This window comes from Mercenaria mercenaria, unplaced genomic scaffold (genome assembly GCF_021730395.1).
Source record: "Mercenaria mercenaria strain notata unplaced genomic scaffold, MADL_Memer_1 contig_800, whole genome shotgun sequence".
Lineage (NCBI taxonomy): Eukaryota > Metazoa > Mollusca > Bivalvia > Venerida > Veneridae > Mercenaria > Mercenaria mercenaria.
Window position 1 is genome coordinate 20,475 of NW_026463705.1, and position 21,044 is coordinate 41,518.

The 21,044-nt window shown below is 32.6% G+C and overlaps 1 protein-coding gene across 1 annotated transcript; it reads right to left on the reverse strand.

Moving 5' to 3' along the window:
* Positions 1 to 292: 292 nt before the first annotated feature.
* On the reverse strand, positions 293 to 6,699 carry LOC128554843 (uncharacterized). Its single transcript, XM_053536155.1, has 2 exons — positions 5,499 to 6,699; positions 293 to 1,865 (listed from the first exon to the last, which is right to left on the reverse strand). Exons 1-2 carry the CDS (start codon positions 6,586 to 6,588, stop codon positions 1,603 to 1,605), a joined length of 1,353 nt encoding a protein of 450 aa, XP_053392130.1. The 5' UTR covers positions 6,589 to 6,699; the 3' UTR covers positions 293 to 1,602.
* Between the last annotated feature and the right edge of the window lie 14,345 nt (positions 6,700 to 21,044).

Sequence of the window (21,044 nt, forward strand, 5' to 3'; positions counted from 1 at the left end):
ATTTATTATCATCGAACTATTTGATGAGTTAGCAACTGGTAAGTGATGGATGGATAGATGTTTTGTATACGAGTTTCAAAAAACAGTGTTGAGTGCATGGATGTAGTATTTAATGGTGCGTAGCACGAGTAAATGGGATTATGTATCTTTATTTGACAAACAAGACAAAGAAATATAAAACAGAAGTAAACTATGGAGGACAATTCAGGACACAACAATACCGGAAGTACCTAAAATAACAAAGTAAGGTAACCGGCCGTGCGACAGATGGCATAAGTAAAAGGTCTGTACACACAATGATATCTTTATATTATATACAATCCAGGCTTAATTTAATATTAAATTATTATATGTTAAAAAGCTAACATGACATACTCACAAGTCAACAAGTGTTGGTACATTGAATGCATCTTGTAAAAATAGAAAATATATTCCTTCGTCACATCACAGCATACACAAAAGTTAAGAAGTTGTGTTACCGCGAGAAAACAGGGGATTCGCCCTCGTGATAATATTAAATCGTCTCCTTTATCGGTGACGATACATTTCTTTATCACATTGAAACAAATAAAAAGTTTCTATTACTTACATAATGCTACTCGTGAAAATATTGTATCTTCTTACTACTGAAACAAACACAAATCCTTCAGTATGTGATAAAATGACAATTACTGAATACAAAATAAAAAGGGACCATTAAAAAGTAATGTGCATTCCGATTACATCGGCTTCTACGTTTAAAAGGGTTATTATAATGGTAGCTCGATCTGGGATGCTGTATTCAGTACGTAAGCGCCGTGTTATCCGACTAGCAAAATCCACGAGAGCAGAATACAAAGTTCCAGATCTAACTACTGTTATAATGACCCTTATATTATATACCTCTACATTTATTGTTTTGTTATTGAATCTTCAATGTTTATCGATATTGAAATGGAACTAAGTGAAGGTTTTGTGTACGCTATTTATAGAACTGTGCCAGGGTCATGCATATTAATGAAAGTAGTCCGGCAGCATACAATACAAAAGGTACAATGCTAAATTTAAAAAGGTGTAATAATAATTTTTGTCTGCCTGTCCATATTCAATTGTGAAATACAAGTTGATTTATTTGACAGAAATTATATAGGTATATAGAAAAATTCTTTATCACACTGAAACAAAAAGAAATTCTATATCTTACATCACGCCACTCGTGAAAGTATTGTATTTTCAAACCACTCGGTATAATATATATCTCATATAATTCTTTATATGCATGCAATTATAATGATAACACACTGTCAGTTATACATCAAAAGCATATTAGATATGTGATAAAATGACGAATATAAAATAAAAAAGGGACCATTGAAAAGTAATGTGCATTCCAATTACGATGAAAGGAGCCAGCATGATATGAACAAGCAAACCACCAGAGAAATTTGCACCAAAGTCAGGCATCCAAAACGTTGCTATTTTCTATAACCGCCACGATAGGAGCTAAACATCTGGACAGCCCGCTGTTTTCTCCAAATTTCAGAGCTGGGTCATAACCTCTTTAATAAAACATTTCATAAATTGTTATTAAAGTCTCAAATATGACAATTTTAAGCCATACAGTTAATATCGACGACGACAACAGCATTTGCAAAGAATTACAATTAAAATTATGACCACAAGAACTGAACCTCCGATTATAACGCCCAGCTGCCATGTCTTTAGACCAGACGATTCATCAACTGACACAGCCTCTTCGTGAAATTTTACATCAAAATCACTAGTAGTGAGGGTTGAATTGGTACCGGGTTCCTGCGCACGTAGGTAAACAATTGTCGTGTATTTGGTGCCCTCTGATTCAGTGGTTATTGTCCTCGCAGTTGAATCTGAAATAATGAGTCCATGTGTTTTAACAAAAAAACATGTAATTGGATATTTACATTAAAACGTGTACAAATATAGGTACGGACATCATGCGCACCTGTCATATGGGTAATATTTACACGGATCTTTCGCTGATTCCTGTTCTAATAAGTCGTATTTGAAATATCTTAGTACCTCTTCGACGAAACCAAAATTCTCCCATCGGACAACAAGAAAATTCTTCGATTTTCAGAGGGCTAAAACTTATGCACAGTTTCGAATCAGCTTTTACGCAGTTATTTTTCAGCACAGATAGTTCAAATTTGACTTTGAAATCGCAAAGACATGTCACATTTCTCCGCGTTGAAGTATTATACAAACATCAGATTAGCTTTCGCAGAGAGGAAATCATTTTCTAACATTTCGTAACTGATTGCTTGGCACAAAGCTGTTGTTGCGATAATTTCATATAAAACTTGTTAGAATGATTACGTTTACACTTTTTACAGATTTAATATTTTTTCAAGTGTTATTTACACGTTTTATAATACAATTTTATAATGATAATTTGATTGTTTATTTCATGTGCCATTAGTGATTGTTTATTACCTTGAAGCTATGAAATGAAACTGTTTGATGTATTGATTCGGCACATGTACAAATTAGTAGATAATTGGAATGGCAGCGAGTGGTAATTTTGCCCGATTTTCGGATGGGTAAGCGATTAAACTAATTATTTACGTTATCATTGCAAATACAGTGTACATTTAATTCAATGTACACTGTAATTATAATGGTAACAATTGAATTACATGTATTAAACTACATTGTGTACCTTAATTAGTTATTTATTATACGCTTTGTCATTTGCTAACTGATAAATGTTCTTTAACAGTCTAATATAAAAAAAAACCCAACTGCTCAACATTCTCCAGAGCATTGCCCATTGATATTTTATTCAGTAACGCCTTATCTGAGCATTATTTTGTAGGGTCTCAATAATAAGACCGATTCAATAATCAGACCACGTTTTACCAGTCCCCCGAGTGGTCTTAATAGCGGAACTTTACTCTACAACAATTTTTGCACAAATGGCTTCACAATAGATTACCTTCTTATTACTTTGATTTAACGCTTTGTGAATACTGTTGCAACCATCTTATGTAGCATTGATCGAACCAAGGCTTAAACCCAACCCGTTACATATGAAATATTCTTCCAATGCTGTAACAGGTGATAGCAATTTGAAAATAAGTTCATATATACATGCATCTTTCAATTTGAAGGAAACTTTTTTTGCAAGCGCTTCGGCAACTAATTTAAAGAGGTCGCCGGTTAGCTCCCTTGCCATGCCATACTATAGAGGTGAAAAAATGGTACTAGCATGTCATCACATGGCTTCCAGCATTACCAGGATACATGCAGTTCTAAAACTTGTCATCCTAATATTTAGTGGGGTATCGTGTTACGTGTCAACGGCGTGGTGTTCAGTGAAGCAGCACCGTAATGTTGGACATTGTGCTTACTGCTACAAGCAGACGTTGTCGTTAATTGTTGAAAAAGACGCTAAATCCGAATACACCCACGCACGCACTTTATTTGACTGAGCCATAATTTCCTATTCATAACAGCTTGGTTAGCTAAGAAAATATGCGCAAGTTACTGGTACCCACAAGCTTTCAAGCTTTTAAATCGATATTATTTATATTAAGTTCGTACAGTGTAAAGTAATGCTTGTCCCTTTTCTATTTCTCGGGTGATCTCGAAATGTACCATACAAATCAATTACCTAGAATTTTCAGGTCTCTCTCGTGACTGAAGCAAACAACTGTTTTTTTTTGTTCACTTATTTACATGACTTTTAATATCTGACGAATAATTTGAAGCAACTTATAGATCAGGGTGATTTCCTGCTATATTTGCGATTAGAGTCGCCAGAAGGTACTAAAATATTACTAGGTTTATCCAATCCGATACTTCAATCATTTAGAAGCATAATAATATAATTGGTTTGAATGCACCCATTCATCACATGATATAAAAAGTGCAATACTTCCAGGCGCCATCCGTGCCTAGTACCGACTAAAGAGAAACTCTACTACAATAACCACCACGATTCCAAATGATCAGAAATAGTCCAAACATTGAGTCATTGTACGGAAAGACTGTACATTTATTATGTATACACGAGAGGTATTGTGAGAGATGAGTTATATTAAAGAGATAAAAAAAAACACTCTTTTCATGCCCGCCGCAATAGCTTTAGTGAAATCTGATTTTAGTTAGATTGGTCTGACATTCACCGACTATAGCATGATTAACTACTTTACCACTCGGTTATGTACAAAATTAAATGCAAAAAAAATCATAGGTATGATTTTCCTTTTCCCATTAACATAAATTATGCCCAATGAATCGTTTACTGCTTAGTCGTTTCTATGATACAAATGTTTAATGTACCAGAACGTATGAATTTCAATGTCATATAATTATTTTGTCAAAATATAAAATCTAGTGGGTTAACATTGAAACATTATACACGAGTGTTGAAAATGTAATGTTCTCTTTTTTGCATAAAACCTTGGTTGTGATCAACATTACAGCGGCTGAATAGTTCATACCTGAATTATTTTGTAAAGACTGCTGTAATTTGAAACATTTTAAATACGAATATAGGTTACTCGGCGTAAAATTACATTTCTTTAACATGTAGGAGAAAAATACCTATAACAGTTAAATAATATTCGATAGTTTATATTTCGACTCTTCTTAAAACAAAATTTAACAACCCTAAGAAAGTGAAGGAAGACTGCTTGGCAATACAACATCTCCTTTCTGATGAAGAGTAATTAACATAAGAAACAAATATCACTCGTCACGACGAATATTTGTAGCCTATGAAATAAATACCTATACACGTGCCCTGTTAAATGAATCATGTTAAATAAATACCTATCCATACATAACGGATAGGAACAGGGACGTTTCATTTGGTGACCTTGACTTTTTAGCTCGCTGTCGACACATTGTTATTCTGGTGAATGTATTTGAATATCAAGTTGTATATAACAAAGGTATAGACCGGAAACAAATGATCTAACATTGGTGATCTCTCACTGTGATACAAACATTTAACCTAGGTTCAAGGTCTTACAAGGGATATATGGTTTTGATACGATGACTGTTTGTGCAAACAGTGGTATATACTAAACAAAAGCCATTTTGATATCTAAATGTCTGTTCGGATTTTGACACAGGCCCAATGTGTGGCAGTATATATGTATCACTCACCGTAACCTTTGTTCTAAATGTATGTATGTATGTATGTAGACTATACAGGTATTCCATGAAATACTGGTTCTCAGTTGTATGTACATGTATATATGTAGACTATACAGGTATTCCATGAAATATTGGTTTAGTATTACATGACAAAAGGTTATGATCAGACGGAAAACAGTAAAATTCAAGGTGGAAATATTTTTTATTGAAGGTATTTGTTTTCTTTGTAACAACAAGTAAACCTTGGCCTTTATTATGTTATTTTTTGGTAAACTAGTCAAATATCTAGTTCCAGTGTATATTACTTTTTACCTAACTGACACAAACTTATCATACAAAAATCGAAGTTTTGTAAACAAGTCCTGACAACTTACTTTGATCGAGAAAAATCTGGAAACCGGCAGCCTGTTCTTGCGGATACATTAGCCAAAAGACTAGATCTTTGCCTAAAACATCATAGAAAGATATGATCTTGCCAATATCGTTAATACAGTTCCCAAATTTTGCCTCTGATACAATTTTCTGAAACTGCTCTGATGTTATAGATTGCGCATTGTCCTCACCACTTATTAAAACAAAAGTCATAGTATTGTCTTTCACCTTCTTTAATATTTTATCATAAGCTTTTAGACTCCACACACAATAACTTCCGCTGAGATAAAGAACGTCTGTTTCACGGTACGGGTATCTATTTTGGTTATTTTCAAAAAGTTTCGAGGGGTCATTGATGAGGCTGAAGTCTTCCGTTACTAATTCAAAGAATTTTCCTTTACATTCGTTTTTCTGTACTTTCATGTCATCAAAAAGAGATTCTATTGCCGTTCGCCAAGAAGAAAGAGTTTGATTATAAAGACTTTTCTCTGAGAGTCTTTCATTTAATAGAGCCAATGCCACTACATCCGAAACCAGTGTCATATAATAATTTTGAAACTCCTCTAGACTAGTCATCCCGCATTTTAATTCGTTGGCAATGAGTGAAAGCAATGTATTTGATATTCCCGATACGTCGACGCTGAACGTTAACAGGCTTTTAACTTTATACATTTCAGTTTTATGCCTCTCAAAATTATCGCGAAATCGTCTCTGCAACTCTTCTCTTGTGTCTTTACTTTTAGCTTTGATAATGTCCTCCATCTCTGCAAGAAGTTGTTTGACAGTAAGAGCAACGGTACGTAATTCCGAGATATACGCCTGCAGCTCAATTTTAAAAACAATGGTTTCTGTTGACATTTCTATTCTCTCAGAAATTCTGTTGATTATCCTGTCATAATCTACAGGTGCCGGGGTACTCTGTGTTTCATCATCTCCTAAGATAGAGTCAAAAAAGGAGTGAACATCTAATCCAAACGATATTACATCCATTGCTGTCCCTAGAATCGGCAGCACCGGTAAAACAGCATCAGCCGTTTTACTTGTTAAGATACTGAAAACAAGTACTGTATAAAATAATTGTAATGTTTTCATGATTTCAATAATGTTCTATTTTCTTTTTTAAACTTTTTTATGATATAAAGGAATATCCCTTATGCTAATGTGATATCCAAATAACACATGATGCGAGTCCCCGGATGTAGACGTGTAACTCTATCCTCTACGCTCCACTGCAAAACTAAAGAGAACGTGTGTTAGGGTAGTTGCTGTTTATATAAAAACGTGGTACTTTTTCATCATTTAAAATCTAATTTTGTATTTAAATCTAGAGAAATGCTTATTTTTGTGATCATTCTATTTACACCGTATTAAACAAATGAATAAGTAAGCCACAAATACGAATAGCGAATATATGAAGGATTTTTGATACGTTGAAACTCCATCACAAAAATATTTTAAAAGGTTAGGGTAGATTTCCCGGAAGCACATGGCACAGTAAACACGGCCAGGGCCATGACACGCAACACATAGAAAATGTAGTAGAAAGATTTAGAAGAAATGTTGCTTCGAAAATCCAGCAACAAGTACAGTAAAGTCATAAAACCAGGAAGTCCGCTAAAACAGCTCACCGGCCGTTAAAATATGATGTACTTTCTGATCTTACTTCACCTTTGCTATTGTTATAAAATTAGTTCTTTAAGCACTAGAAATAGTAAATTTGAAACATAAAATATTTTCATCTTGGTTATAAAATTAAATTTTGCACAAGCTCTGCACTTTTTTACCTCACGTCTACAACTTGTACATGTCAACCACCAAATTTTAACAGAAAGTCGCATACAAGAATAAAGTCTATGCCTCAGAGGAAAGTGTTACATTTATCGGTGAAACATTTTCTGTTTATTCCGACAAATATGTGTGCTTTACATGAAAGTATTCCTCGACTACGATCCGTGTATAACAAGAATTGGGAATGTACAACATGAACAAATAAGTGACAGGAATGCGACCTGCATTTAATTAGATAAAAGTATATAAGAAGATCTCCTGTTAAATAAGGGAGCTTATCTAAAAATTTTATAACCATGCAGAGAAAACGTCTGCGTTAATTCAGCGGGCACACCTATTTTTAGTGGCAGTGACTTGCTATAAATCCTCTTTATACACGGGAAACAAGCTCTAGACAGAGAAGGTTGAGTAAACACCGTTTGTCAGTCCTAATCCTGTCCATGTTTTCTATAAAAGTTTATTTATAGTTTTTTTTCTATCTGTTTTCTGTCATGAACTTGATGTCACTACACTAATTATACATTTCTATCTGTTTTCTGTCATGAACTTGATGTCACTACACTAATTATACATATCCATATTTCCCTATCTAGATCATTTGTTAACTTTTGAAGAACATTTTTGTCATGAAACCTGACTTATAGATGGTAGGTTATTTGTAATGAAGCTTATAAATGTGTTTTCTTACATTGCATGCATTATATGATATAATTTGCTATAACTAATTGCATAAACAATCTGATGTTTGAAAGATTTTATGCCTCTTTCATAGCAATTATAGTAGAGTTTGACAAATTTAATATGACAATCAAATAAGACTAGTCCCATACCGGAAGCGGGCATTTGTCCTTACTGTTGTCATAGGAACTAAAACTTAATAAACACGTACAGTATGTCCTACATAGATAAACAATTCTGCAAAACCACGTACTTTGACATCAATTAAATGTCTAACAAACAGAATTCATTAACGCCTACTTCAACATGAAATAGATAAGCGGTTTTTTCTACACAAACTCGATCTAAGCGTATTATATATGTATGTCATGTACATTTTAAGAGCTTTAAAACACATTGTATAAGATTATATAATGGCAAAATTGAATCTTGCTGACATTTTGACATCTTATTACCGATATCTTGTGTGGTTTAAATAAGTTATTACTATAATACTGGCAAACATCTAAGACTTGCGTTAGAAGATTTCTTAAATGCTATAATAAACCCTGCTAAAATCAATATTAAACTTTACCCTGCTTAATTTGTAAAATGGACTGATCCATCATTCAATTTTGGCAGTACCAATTATTATTTAAAGGAATTTTCGCTGAAAATTAACTGACTGAATAGCGAACAGTGCAGACCATGATCAGCCTGCACGTCTGCTTTGGTCGCAGAGGCAAAACCACTTGCAGCCAACAGGCTAAAGGTTAAGCTTTACATAAAATGTTGATGTAAAAAGCAATCTCCGTTGCTCTGCAGACGCAAACAAAACAGTAGATTGTTATCCTTAACAATGAACTACTTCTAATTTTTTGGTCATTCTGTTTGAAATAAACAATTTATCTTCTTGATATATTCTATTTCTCATTTGATTGTTTTGTCAATCCTGAGGAAAGCTAATAATCAGTTACTGGTAGCTGCAGCAACGTTTCAGCAAGTTATAGCCGGTTCAACATTTGACTGTAAAAATGCATCTTTGATTCTTTGTATTGGCTTTAGCAGCATTTATTCAACAGCATTTCAGTTAAGTTACGGCGGGCAGTTGCCCTAACAAGTGGTTCTGTATTCTCTACCAATACAAACCTATCCGCCGCAAGTAACTGCCAACTTCTCCATACCGGAGTTAAAGAGAAAAGATACATTCAAAGAAACATTTAGTAATGAAAGGGGAATGGTATATTGTTTCTGACCAATCAATTGTTTGAAGATCTATTTAATTCTATATAGAAAACATCGAATAAAACGAAAATGCATTATAAATGGAAAAAGGTTAAAAGGTTTCTAGAAATTATATATTTTCTATTCGAGGTATTTTCAAAGATATTGAGATTGTAAAATATTTAGATAGTATTAAGTAGAATGAAAGTGTTACTTCACTGAGGTAATATTGCAATGGCAAGCTGCCTGCTGCTCACACAGTTGTTTTCACAAATATACAAAAGACATTTTGCGTCGAGTATGATGTGTCTAGTCAGTGCGGTATTTATATTACGTTTCATTATCTCGGAAAAATAAATATGGCTTTAACTAGGTATGCAATCTTGTTACAGAACACACCAATCTTTTTTGTGGCCCGATCAATCATTTTAAATGGTCCAGATTGAACATAACTTTAGAAATACATCTTGTATATGCTGGATAATGATACACAATTCAAAAGTTTCATTTCAAATATCAAAACAATTTGATAACGTAATACAGATAATTTTCTGCTTCAAGACTCTGTCTATGACGTCATTAAGCATTGTATCAATATGTAAAACATTACTTTTAGACATGTTGAGTAAATATTATTTTACTAGTTTAATGACATTTGCATTTATAAATATTCAAAATCAAATTTTATCATGACAGTATTATACAGAAGAAAATATTGACATAAAAGCTTTAGATAAAGTATATGTTCGTGCAAACCAGTAAATGATTCACATAATTTACTAATGGACATGTTTGATATTTGTAGGAATAAATACATATAAAAAGATTTCTTCTAAGTATAGATTGCAGCCAAGCAAACTTACAGCAGGTTCGGTTAGATTAGGTCTGTTCATGACCCTTCGCTATCTGATAACTTGCATATGCATATGCCTCTCTTAAGTAAAATATGAAGGTGAAAGTAATTTTAGTTGTCGATTATGACTAAGTATAGCAATGGTATGTATAATAAAGAAACTTGGGAGTTATTGTCTTTTTCAAAAATGTTCAGCTTCTGTCTGGAATACGGCAGAATATAAATATCATGTGTATGTCATTTATTAACTTGGAATTTCCATATGTATACTCGTAATTTTGAGTTACTATGTCGACATTTTGAGTTTTATATTTCGAAATTTTGACATTTTAGCTAAAACTTTTGAGCAGCTAACTACCGAGGTAAACGTAGATGTATAAGTTCTCGTCATGATCAGGTACTTTGTAGTAGCCATATAGTGTGATATAAGAAAACCGGGAAGCGTTACTTGTATAGTTATTGGCTCAGGCGGTTCAAAAGTAAGGACATTATAAAATATACCTTACATTTTTGTCATCCTGCCAAGTTTGTATGGTTGAATATTTCTTTTACTTAATGATGTACGAGCGTTTTTTTTTTTCAGGATATCCGCCATTTTGAAAACATGTTTCTTCAAATATTGCTTTCTAACAAAAGATTTGCCAAAAAATAATGCTAAATAACTAAAATATGGCTAATAATGTACCATTTAACCAAATAGATTTTACTTTTTTCACCCTTATTTTTGGCTGGCATTTGCCTAAAATTGACGTAAGATTTACAATGGGGTAGAGGCAGATAATTTCATATATCTATTAAAATAGATCAGGTTTGGTTTTGATATTTTCCTGACTGATACATATAATGATGAGCTATAATTGGAATAAAAGTTTTCAAGATAGCGCTTTATATTATCTAGAAAGTATAAATTAAATAAAAAAGAGCAAAAATATCAAAATTCACCAGTTTTTAATAGCTTTTTCTTAATAAATTTCTTAGATGCACGGTGACCCCAACTTTTTTCTTTCCATTTTGAAGAATTTTTGTGTGTCATTAAAGGTGCAAAAATAGCTTGAAAATCTTAACGTAATAAATTTTTTTGTAAATCTAAATACGTTTTTTCCATTGAAAATAAAATGGGTGGGGTAATTATGTCAACATGTAAAAATGAAAGATATTTGTGAGTGACATTTATGCTTATATAATACTGACATCACCTTGTATTCATATTACCTGTAAGACTTGAAATCTCTATAACATTAAATGGATATTATATGTTTTATAAAGTACTACCATTTTTTCAATTTTACAAAATTTCAGAAATGCTTAAACAGTGGGTGAAGAAAATGCCCTATAAAATTAAAACGAGTTGGATGACCTGTGTTTCTTCTTCTCTTGTTAGCCTTGGAAACTAATTTTCTTCAAGCTGACAGGGTATGAAAAATTTCTTAACATTAGAAAAAATTCGTTCTTACATCCTTAAACCAGACGTTTCTAACAGTGCTTAATGCCATATGAAAATGTCGGCGTGTTGTTACAGAAGGTAAACAATACTTTTATATTGTATTTTTGGTAAGACAACATTTTGCTTTTAAGCTTTTTTACATTTTTTGTCGTAAAGATGTAAAAAGTATAAGGGTATATTTTTATTAACTTCAAAACGAAACACATAAGGTCACATGGCGACTTTTCCGGCTTTGATGGCGGGATAAGAAACTAGGTGCCCGTCTGCATGGGGGAGCACCTTCCGAAAACCAGCTGGATTGTTTCCTCACATAAAGAATTGTACACCCAAACGAGGTTTCGAATAAACATCGGTGAGTGGCAAGTCATTTGAAATATGATCACGGAAGTGTTAAAAGGCATTCTATTTTTCGTAATTTAGATCAATGCACGAACAACGTTTTCATACGGTGACGGAATGTAGAACCAGACAGCTAAAGACAAAATCTAAACTATGAAAACAAGTAAAAGAATCCTCGAACTATTTCCATTTCACTAATGAACCTTATTTGCATTTCTCTACATAAAACGCATAGTGCGTTTGCGACCAGCATGGTTCCAGACCAGCCTGCGCATCCATTCTGTTCGCTAATGGTTCTCTAATTGCAATAGGCTTTGAAAGCGAAGAGCATGGATCCTGACCAGACTGCGCGGATGCGCAGGCTTGTCTGGATACATGCTGGTCGCAAACGTACTATGTTGATTTTCTCATGGTGCGGCTCAATTCATGATGAGTGTCGTTAAACACAAATAACAGCATCGATTTATTAAGGTAATCCTTGTACAATGTATTACTCGCAAAACAAGGAATACATGCAAAATTTAATGTTACGAGGGATATTCGACAAGAATTATACCAAATTTTCGAATTTGATCATGTTTTACGCTAAATAAGGGACTGGAACCTAGATGTAAAGTTTGATATTCATTACAAATCTTAATCAAATATGCAAATAAAAAAAAATTGCTGCGTAAGTTTGATTTAAGTACTTTCATATCCATAAGCAATAAACCGTATTTTGATTTACAAGCTAATTTGGCTCATACTCTTTGGATGACTCTAAAATGTTATATAATTGAACTCCATAATTCATCAACCAAACGTGGAATAATGTAATTTTGTATGAGTGAATCAAATCCAGATTTATATTTGAATTGTCGGTATGTTTATAAAGAAACAAACCACTGAAATTTGACATCGATTCTAAACGTAGGTATCTCGAAGCAGAAAAATATATTAAAACCCGAACATTAGTTTTCTTTTGAAAATATCTTTGGAATAATACAGCCATAATTACAAAAAAAATCGAAAAGGATTCTTCTTTTAGAAATTCTTTGAAGAAATAAACATTGTAAGTAGTGAAAGTTGAAATAAGTTTACTGAGAATAATGAAATACAAATGAATGCTAAACACCCCCAAATAATCAGTTCCAAGAGAAAACACTTGGTTATATAGGAATTTGATAGAAAATACAACATCTTACAACACCTAAAATAATTTGGCAAACCGAATATGTTGCGGTTTTTGACAGATTTTTCCAGTAAAACGTAATGAAACTGTCCTTGGAAATTATATGGCGTTCTTCATTCATTTTACTCAGATAGGTAGTAAACAGAAACATGTCTGGCATTAATTCGTCATCTATTACATTAACTCTATACAACTTTGTAAGCCTAGGGCCTTTTACAGTCAGAAATATACAATCATACTGATGTCTGTGGAATATACACATTAGATATAATAGAGTTTTGTTAGATATCCAGTTTACGAGTCAATGCTTTAAATTACATAAAGGGTCACTTTTATTTACAAAGTATATTGTCTTTTGAAGTAACAGATCCGATATGTGATAGACATAGCCCTAATCTCTTCCAATATTCTGCCTAGGGTAATTGAATACCAAGGTTTCATAATTTGATTTTCAAGAATTGGAATATCGTCTACAATAAACGTCAGGATATCTAAATATTGCTCTTTGTATTTATCTCCGAACTGTTAAATGAAACAGTGTGTAGGAGTCACGCCGTGGTAAGCCAACAGCAGAAAGGAGAAACAAGCAACTTTTATGAGAGGGTTGACAAATGTTCAGACTCAAAATTCAACGCATTGTAAGCGTTTAGAGTAGGTAGTAAAATTTTATAGCTTACTGTTCTTTTTTTATTTTAGCACTTTATCGTTGCGAAAATGAAGAAAATACATATGTATGCTCATTATTATTATTATTAAAACCCAATGATAATATCGTATATTGCTGAAATGCAATTTCGTAATTCTTTAATCAAATTATGAATAAAGTTCTATATTTACTGGTTGAAAATTAGTTTTCGGTTGAATTCGTTCATTCATTCCTTAGAAGTCATTAATCAAAATGAATACTGTAAGAATAAGCAGACATATTTGACTGAAAAGACAAGTAGGAAGTCGGAGAAATCTAAACACTACGGGCGCTACATTGTTTTGTCAACCGCAGAAAAGTTTCAATATAAGAAAACAAGCTGCGTTATCTATCAATATAACCCTGTTATTGTTAATTTTGAATGAATTTCACACCAAAGTCATGTTCTAGGGGCGATAACTTCACAACGAAGAATAGAAAATGTTAAGAATTTTTTTTTTCTACTTAGCAGGATAAAAAAGTTGTAATTGTATGACAGACAATGCATGTCTATATTCTATAATGTCTAAACTGTTGAAACACATCTTCATAGTCTTATTTTCAATTCCATTCTTTCGTACATTCAAAGCAGTATATGTTGATTTAATATGACTTCTTTAGTTTAGTATTATTTCCTGGACACAGCACATAACATTCAAAGGATCTTGACTGGGAATTCTAACAGAATCAGCAGCAATTGCTATTTAAACATATAGCAAACAGTCTATAAATGAATCTTCGACGATGGTAACATAAGCGATATTTTTCTCAACTTCTATTATATGCCGTTTATAAACACATTTGTTTTCAGTGCTAAGTAGTAGTAATACAAATTACTTCAAGTTTTCTGAGACAAATACTTTCTAACTGATATTTAGTTATAAGTTAAAAGCAATTTTTAACGACGTATCGAGCTAAAATGTAGTTCTGTAAAATGTGAATTATTTTGAAAAAAAATATATTAGTTAATAATTTCGTTTTGATGCGAATAATCATATCGCTCGTTCTACGCACACGTGATTTGATTATTACGCATCCGAACTCCTGCTCATATAGTTTCAACTGTTAAAATATAGGGACATACATATTATTTCTTAATCCATCTACTGGCTCTGTGAATTAGTTTTAGTATGAAATAGGAATATACTGAACCTGCTACTCAGAGATGGAATCCTGCCACTAAACTGATTGAATTTAACACCACAATGTCTCATAACGTTACAGTGTGTCTGTTAAACCTTTATTAGACAAACATAGTTTGACACAATTGCAGAATGCTCTGACAGTACAACATGCCATTTTCCTGTGCAAAATTATTTAGGAACATTGATTGTAAGATAAATCATAATTATTTGTTAATACAATATATTCGAACACAATTTATGTTGCAATCGTTTAGAATATAAAGGATATGAATATGTTATTTTGTAGTGTGTTTACAGCTTAATTTGCACCTCCCCTCCCCCCTCCCCACACAATAATAGCATAAACTCGAATATTTGTTTGCTTCAGGTCGTCAAAAGCAAACATTACTGACTGGCCTTTATACCATATGAACATTCGTTATATCTGTGTACAAGCTAGCTAAATACCTTTGTCTTACACCACTTTTGGTCGGAATAATTCAATCTTGTCACTTGGATGCTTTCATTTTTAGAAAATGAACATGTTGTGAAATTTATTTCAAAGTAGTACGGGGACTTATTAATAAGATAACACAGCTGTATCTCTAGACATCCATACCAAAATAAAATTAACCGGATCATAAACGAAAAAGACATTTAATATTAGGAGGAATGATCAAAGGCACTGTGATTTTTCAAAGAAAGTAATAGCTACAGCTCCAAAGTATAATCAGTATGTAATATAAACTGATCGTGTGACAGACTTAATTTTCTTTTGTTTTATTCGTCCGTATTTTAATATGGTACTGGTCGAAGAAGAACCATGGAACGTAAACAATAAAAACGATTACACATTCATGTGAGTTAATGTAAAGTGTAATATCCCTCACGCTTCGAGAATCGGCTTTTAAAGCGAAACGCTTTTAATTTGAAAACAGGAAGATGTTTCGTAAGCATAGAACTAAATTGTTTTGACTAAATTGATATTCTTTTCTCGAACAATCCTTTATTTTGCTCATTGTTCTAATTATCTGCTAAATTGTTAAAAAGTATAAACAAAAATGTTGACAACAAAATATCTTTTTTTTTCATAAAGAATAACTCAAGTTGAACAAACTTGTTCAACATTATTGAAGACATTGGTACTTAAACAAAGTCTAATACACATATATACATGTATATAAAAAAGCGTAGGACTTTTCGAGATGACTGTTATTTTGAAAATAACCAGAATTTTTTAAGGAGATATTCTCAAGGAATTTGTTTACGACCCTGTTATGGTTAGGAATCATTCTGTGAGCAGTTCATATACATATATAGATAAACATATCCAAAACAAATTATGGAATAAAACGTTACATTTTTACAATGAAGCAGCTAGATCGCAGAGTTTTGTAAAAGACAAACAGAAACTCCCATGTGTTTAGATCTTGGTTGTTTCAATTTCTGTATCGAGATAACTAATTACAAGCAAGATGTCTTTCTGTTTCCGATTAAACTGTTCTTAGTACATTTGTCATAATCTAATTCTCTTTACAAGAATCAAGAAAAACAGGATAAAATACCGAAACAAATTCACATTTAAAACAGAAACTGTAAAGAAATATCAAACGTTACTCTACGTAGACATTGACAAGACTAAGTTGGTATTGATTACTTTAAGTACCATATCACTTTGTTATTATAAAATATATTGCTTAGAATGTTTAGTATTGGATGAATTTAAGATGCATTTTCGTAGTTTTCCTATCTTTGCATGTGTCTAAAGAGTTCCGAAATCAAATATATAAAGAGCTTTCCGCAAAACAGCCAATGCTTGTCTATAAGAATTGTTGTTCCTGAAGCAGGAATATCACGCTAAATGTTAAAATATCTATAGAATATCTATCCAGTATCTGCATTAGTTTGGGATATAGCAACATGCATACAAAACTTTAACCAGAGGTTCAAAATGGGATAAAATACATGTCAGAGTTACGGGACTTGATGCTATAACTAGTTTTATAAACCCGAAGGAACGTGTGAAGTTTCAATTCAATCTTTGCTTTAGTTTTTGAGATAGTAACTTGCATGCGAAACTTTAGTCAGGAACTTCGAAGTCCAAAAGTGGGCATTATTTGGCCAAAATAGATGCCAGTTATAGGACTTCAGGCTTGAGGAGATAGTAACTTGCATGCAAAACATTAACCAAAAGGGGTTATAATTTGGCCAAAATACATGTCAGAATTATGGGACCTGACCCAGTAAGGTTGGCAATTGACCTAGAAAAAGAAAAGAAGTTTTAGTGCAGTTGAATGATAGCTATACGTACTTGCATGCAAAACTTTAACCAAGGCGTGACGCCAACGCCGACACCGGGGTGGGTAGAATAGCTCAGACTATTCTTCAAATAGTCGAGCTAAAATGATTGATAAGTTCCTTAAACATGTGACAAACAATTTATTAAGTTGAACATAAATGTTAAATCTGTTTGACATTGATACAATTCGAACAGTATTCTTACTTACATATGTGTGGCATCTGAAACCGATCAATAATTAAGAAGATAATTTAAAATAATAAAAAAAGGTTGTGTTTCATTCTATCTTTTAGTAATTCATGACTATTGCTAAATATATAAATGCTTTAATGTTTCAGTGATAGGTTACTTAGTCTAATGTAACAAAAGTTTATTCAAATTTTGCAATGAAAACAAAATCGCCGACTTGTTTTCGTTTGTTTTTCACAATTTACAACAAATGTAAGTAACATTTAGTCTAAAGAACCCAATCGTTTTTAATACATAAGGACAGGCCGCTTCAAGCTCATTTGGCCATCATCGCTGGTTGTTCGAAACCTCGCTTAGGTTATAGAATTCTTTCATGTGAGGAAACCATCCAGTTGGCTTACAGATATGTCGGTGTTTCCACCAAGTTGCCCGCACGTGCAAGTAATAATGCCTAAAGTGGCACTTGAGTGTTTTCTGCCGTCAACCAAAGCCGGACAGCTGTCATATGATCTACGATTATATAAATACTCGAAAAACAAACGAACAAACAACTAAATAATTCCTTAAGTACACTGGTCACCACCCGCGAATCAAACCGGCATGACAGTTTCCTTCGAATTTATATGAACTCAAATATCACAAATTATTGTTTTGAATCTGTAGTTTTCCTTACGCTATCATATGTAACTTGAAACTGATAAAAAATGTCTAAAATGAGATTTATACGACAAGGGTTTATTGGCGTTACCTCTGATGCATTTGTTTCTTACCGGATATTGCTCAAATATATCCTCTAGCAAGTAATGTCTGAACATTCTACATTGATATTGCTACGGAATGAAGAATCAATCAATATGCTATGATATTCGGATGGCTTTGATTTAGATGACTTTGACCATTGTAATTACTACCCAGCCTATAAAAATATCGAATAATACTTTTCAAATGAAAAATAAATGTCTTTAGTTTTACAAGCCAGCGTAATGACTTAATAAGTCATAACCTTGTTACAGCAGATGATAAGATATGGCATTCCATCAAGCCATTCGAGTCAGGTCGGAATGGTCTGTTTATTTAGACATCTTCAAGGATGCAATATCAATTTCTTCTAAGACAGGAGGAGTTCAATATAATGGATTTGCTATTATCCTTGTACCTTTGAACAGTTACAAAATACCCATTACACTTTACGCTGTCTTCTATAATAGTTTTTTAGGTTTTGTATTTGAATAACTCGCTTAAAAACAAAATTCCCAGCTTTATTGCGAAAATATTTGCTTGTTTTTAACAGAAAACTTGTCCGTTACAAAAAACATTCATTTTGTTGGGATGTTGTAGTGTTATTATATATGTTTTTACATGTTCATCAAATGTGTGCTGTTTTTAGTTTTGTTTAACTTTTGACGATATAGCTTATTCTAGTGGTAACTATCAACTTTTGTAATTGTAACGTCTTTTGGTGGGCAAATTCAATTCACACAATCCATGATAAGCTAGTCACGTGGGTTGCAAGAAAAATATTTCCACGGCCACGAGAGCTGCAATTATAAACAAATAACTAAATAATATTTAATCAGTTATGGTTTTCTGTTATGACCTGTTCCGTATAAGCTGGCGAAAACTTTTTTTCTGGTATGTTTATTAACCCTGAAGTTTCAAATGTTTATCCGAATTTATATTGCGAAAATATACAATCTGCAACTGATTTACCGCGCCGTAAACCTGGACAGTGCCGGGAAGGAAACAGAATGTCTAGCTGGTTGCCAGCGGCGATACAGCGTATGTCTCAACAGAAACACGGATGTACCACCGTTGACAACATTATTCATTGTTTGTATATACTGTATGTATATACCACTTAACCTTTAGCCTGCTAAATTTCTATATGGACTGGCCCATCATTCTATTTGGGCAATACTATTTATTATTCGAAGGGGTGTTGACTGAAAATTTACTGACTGAATAGCGAACAGTGCAGACCATGATCAGCGATCTTGGTCTGACTTGGCGCAAAGGCAAAATCTTTTACCGCCAGCAGGCTAAAGGTTAAAACCTTTGGTTTAATAAATATATGTCTATCTATTGTATTAAAGGCTATAAATCCTATGAACTATGCTACATTTGGCTATTTACTTTATTTTTATTGATAATATGTGCTTACTTTTAAAGATATATATATTTTTTTAATTTTATGTATAAAGTATAAAAATATTACAGTGCATTCCTTGAATAAACACCTTATAATTAGAGTTAAAATAAAGTACGGACTCACCACATTTTATGTTATATGTCCACAAAACGTAGCCAATTGTGTGTGTGTTTTGGTTTTGGTTTTGAAATATCAGACAAGTGTCTTCCATTTGTAAATGGAACTAATTATCTGAGCAAGCATTACACTGTACTAAAGTATATAACTAACTTACACTAAATACACCAGTACAATAACCCCAGAAATAGATAAAAGAAGGGAGACACTCGTGGTGTAAAACTTTAGCCAAATACTTCAAATAAGATATCATGTTTATATACAAATGAACTTTTTATCCTCTGGCATACTCTGGGGTTTTACAGAATGTAATTTCCACGCCAACTCCCAGCAGTATACATCTGTAAAGATATTCATTTTCTCTTGTCCTTGAGTATTATGAGTAAGGTTTTAAGAAGTTATAATTATGTGGCTAATGCGGAGAGCCGTTTAATGCTCATTTTGTCACAGAGCATACTTATTTGTAACGATGTAACTCATTGCAGACTTGGAGCGGTCTTCTGCGCATGCCCGAAAGTGATTATCAATTGTAGCGCACGGCAAAAATATGCATATTTTTGCATGTCCGCATGCATTTAGTGTACAATATGCATAAAATACTGACTAAAGGTTAGGGTTAGTATCACCTTGGTTACAAAATATATACATTTAAGATATTATTTGTAATTGGCTATGTTGGATAAAAAAATTTCTGTCAATGAATGTTTACCCCAAACTGAAGCATGTAATGTAAACATTTCCAATAGTTCTAATATCTGTTTCTTAACTTAAGAAAATATATTAACATCCAGTCTGAGTTGATTACATAAAAATCATTAAATATGTAATTAGTATGCTAGACAAAAAATCAAAATCAAAATAGAGATATTAATATACATATACATGTATATAAAACTAATATGTTATCTATGGTTATATATCTGATGCTCTTCCATTATTAGTGGGATATGTTTGGTATCACGTCTGTTGAAAACAAAATGTCTCCCGAATTTTATTAAAAACTACCATATTTTTTGTTTGTAGAAAGGTATATAAATTTTGTCTGATGTCCAGTTATGTTGAATGATGGTCGGAACATCTAAGATACTTTATTTGAATACGATGATATACTGATAAAAGAATTATATATCACGTCGAAGGATTTTAAATGAAAAAACAAGTATCACCTTTGTAGTGTTAAAGAAGTAGAAAACTGATGTTGTCTAGACATCTAAATGAGAACTACCTTACACATTATATCTTATATTAGATTAAAAAGAGTTGACTGTATTTTGAAACATTGGAACATCTGTAATGGTTGAACATTCCATTTTTTTCTCAGATACATTAAGGACTCAGACAAGGTAACTAGTCAAACGTTTAATTTGTTGTGACTGCAAACGTAGCCATACCAGATATTACAGTATTTCTCGCTAAAAAAGAAATAAGTTTTATTTAAAACAGCCTTTTCACTTAAACATTACACTCCTTAGAAGTGAATATCAACAATATAACAAAATCTTCCTTTAA

Coding starts and splice junctions, on each gene's coding strand:
- LOC128554843 (XM_053536155.1), bottom strand. CDS start 6,588: ATGAAAACATTACAATTATTTTATACAGTACTTGTTTTCAGTATCTTA. Junction 1,866..5,498: donor CCAGATTTTTCTCGATCAAA/GTAAGTTGTCAG, acceptor TCATTATTTCAG/ATTCAACTGCGAGGACAATA.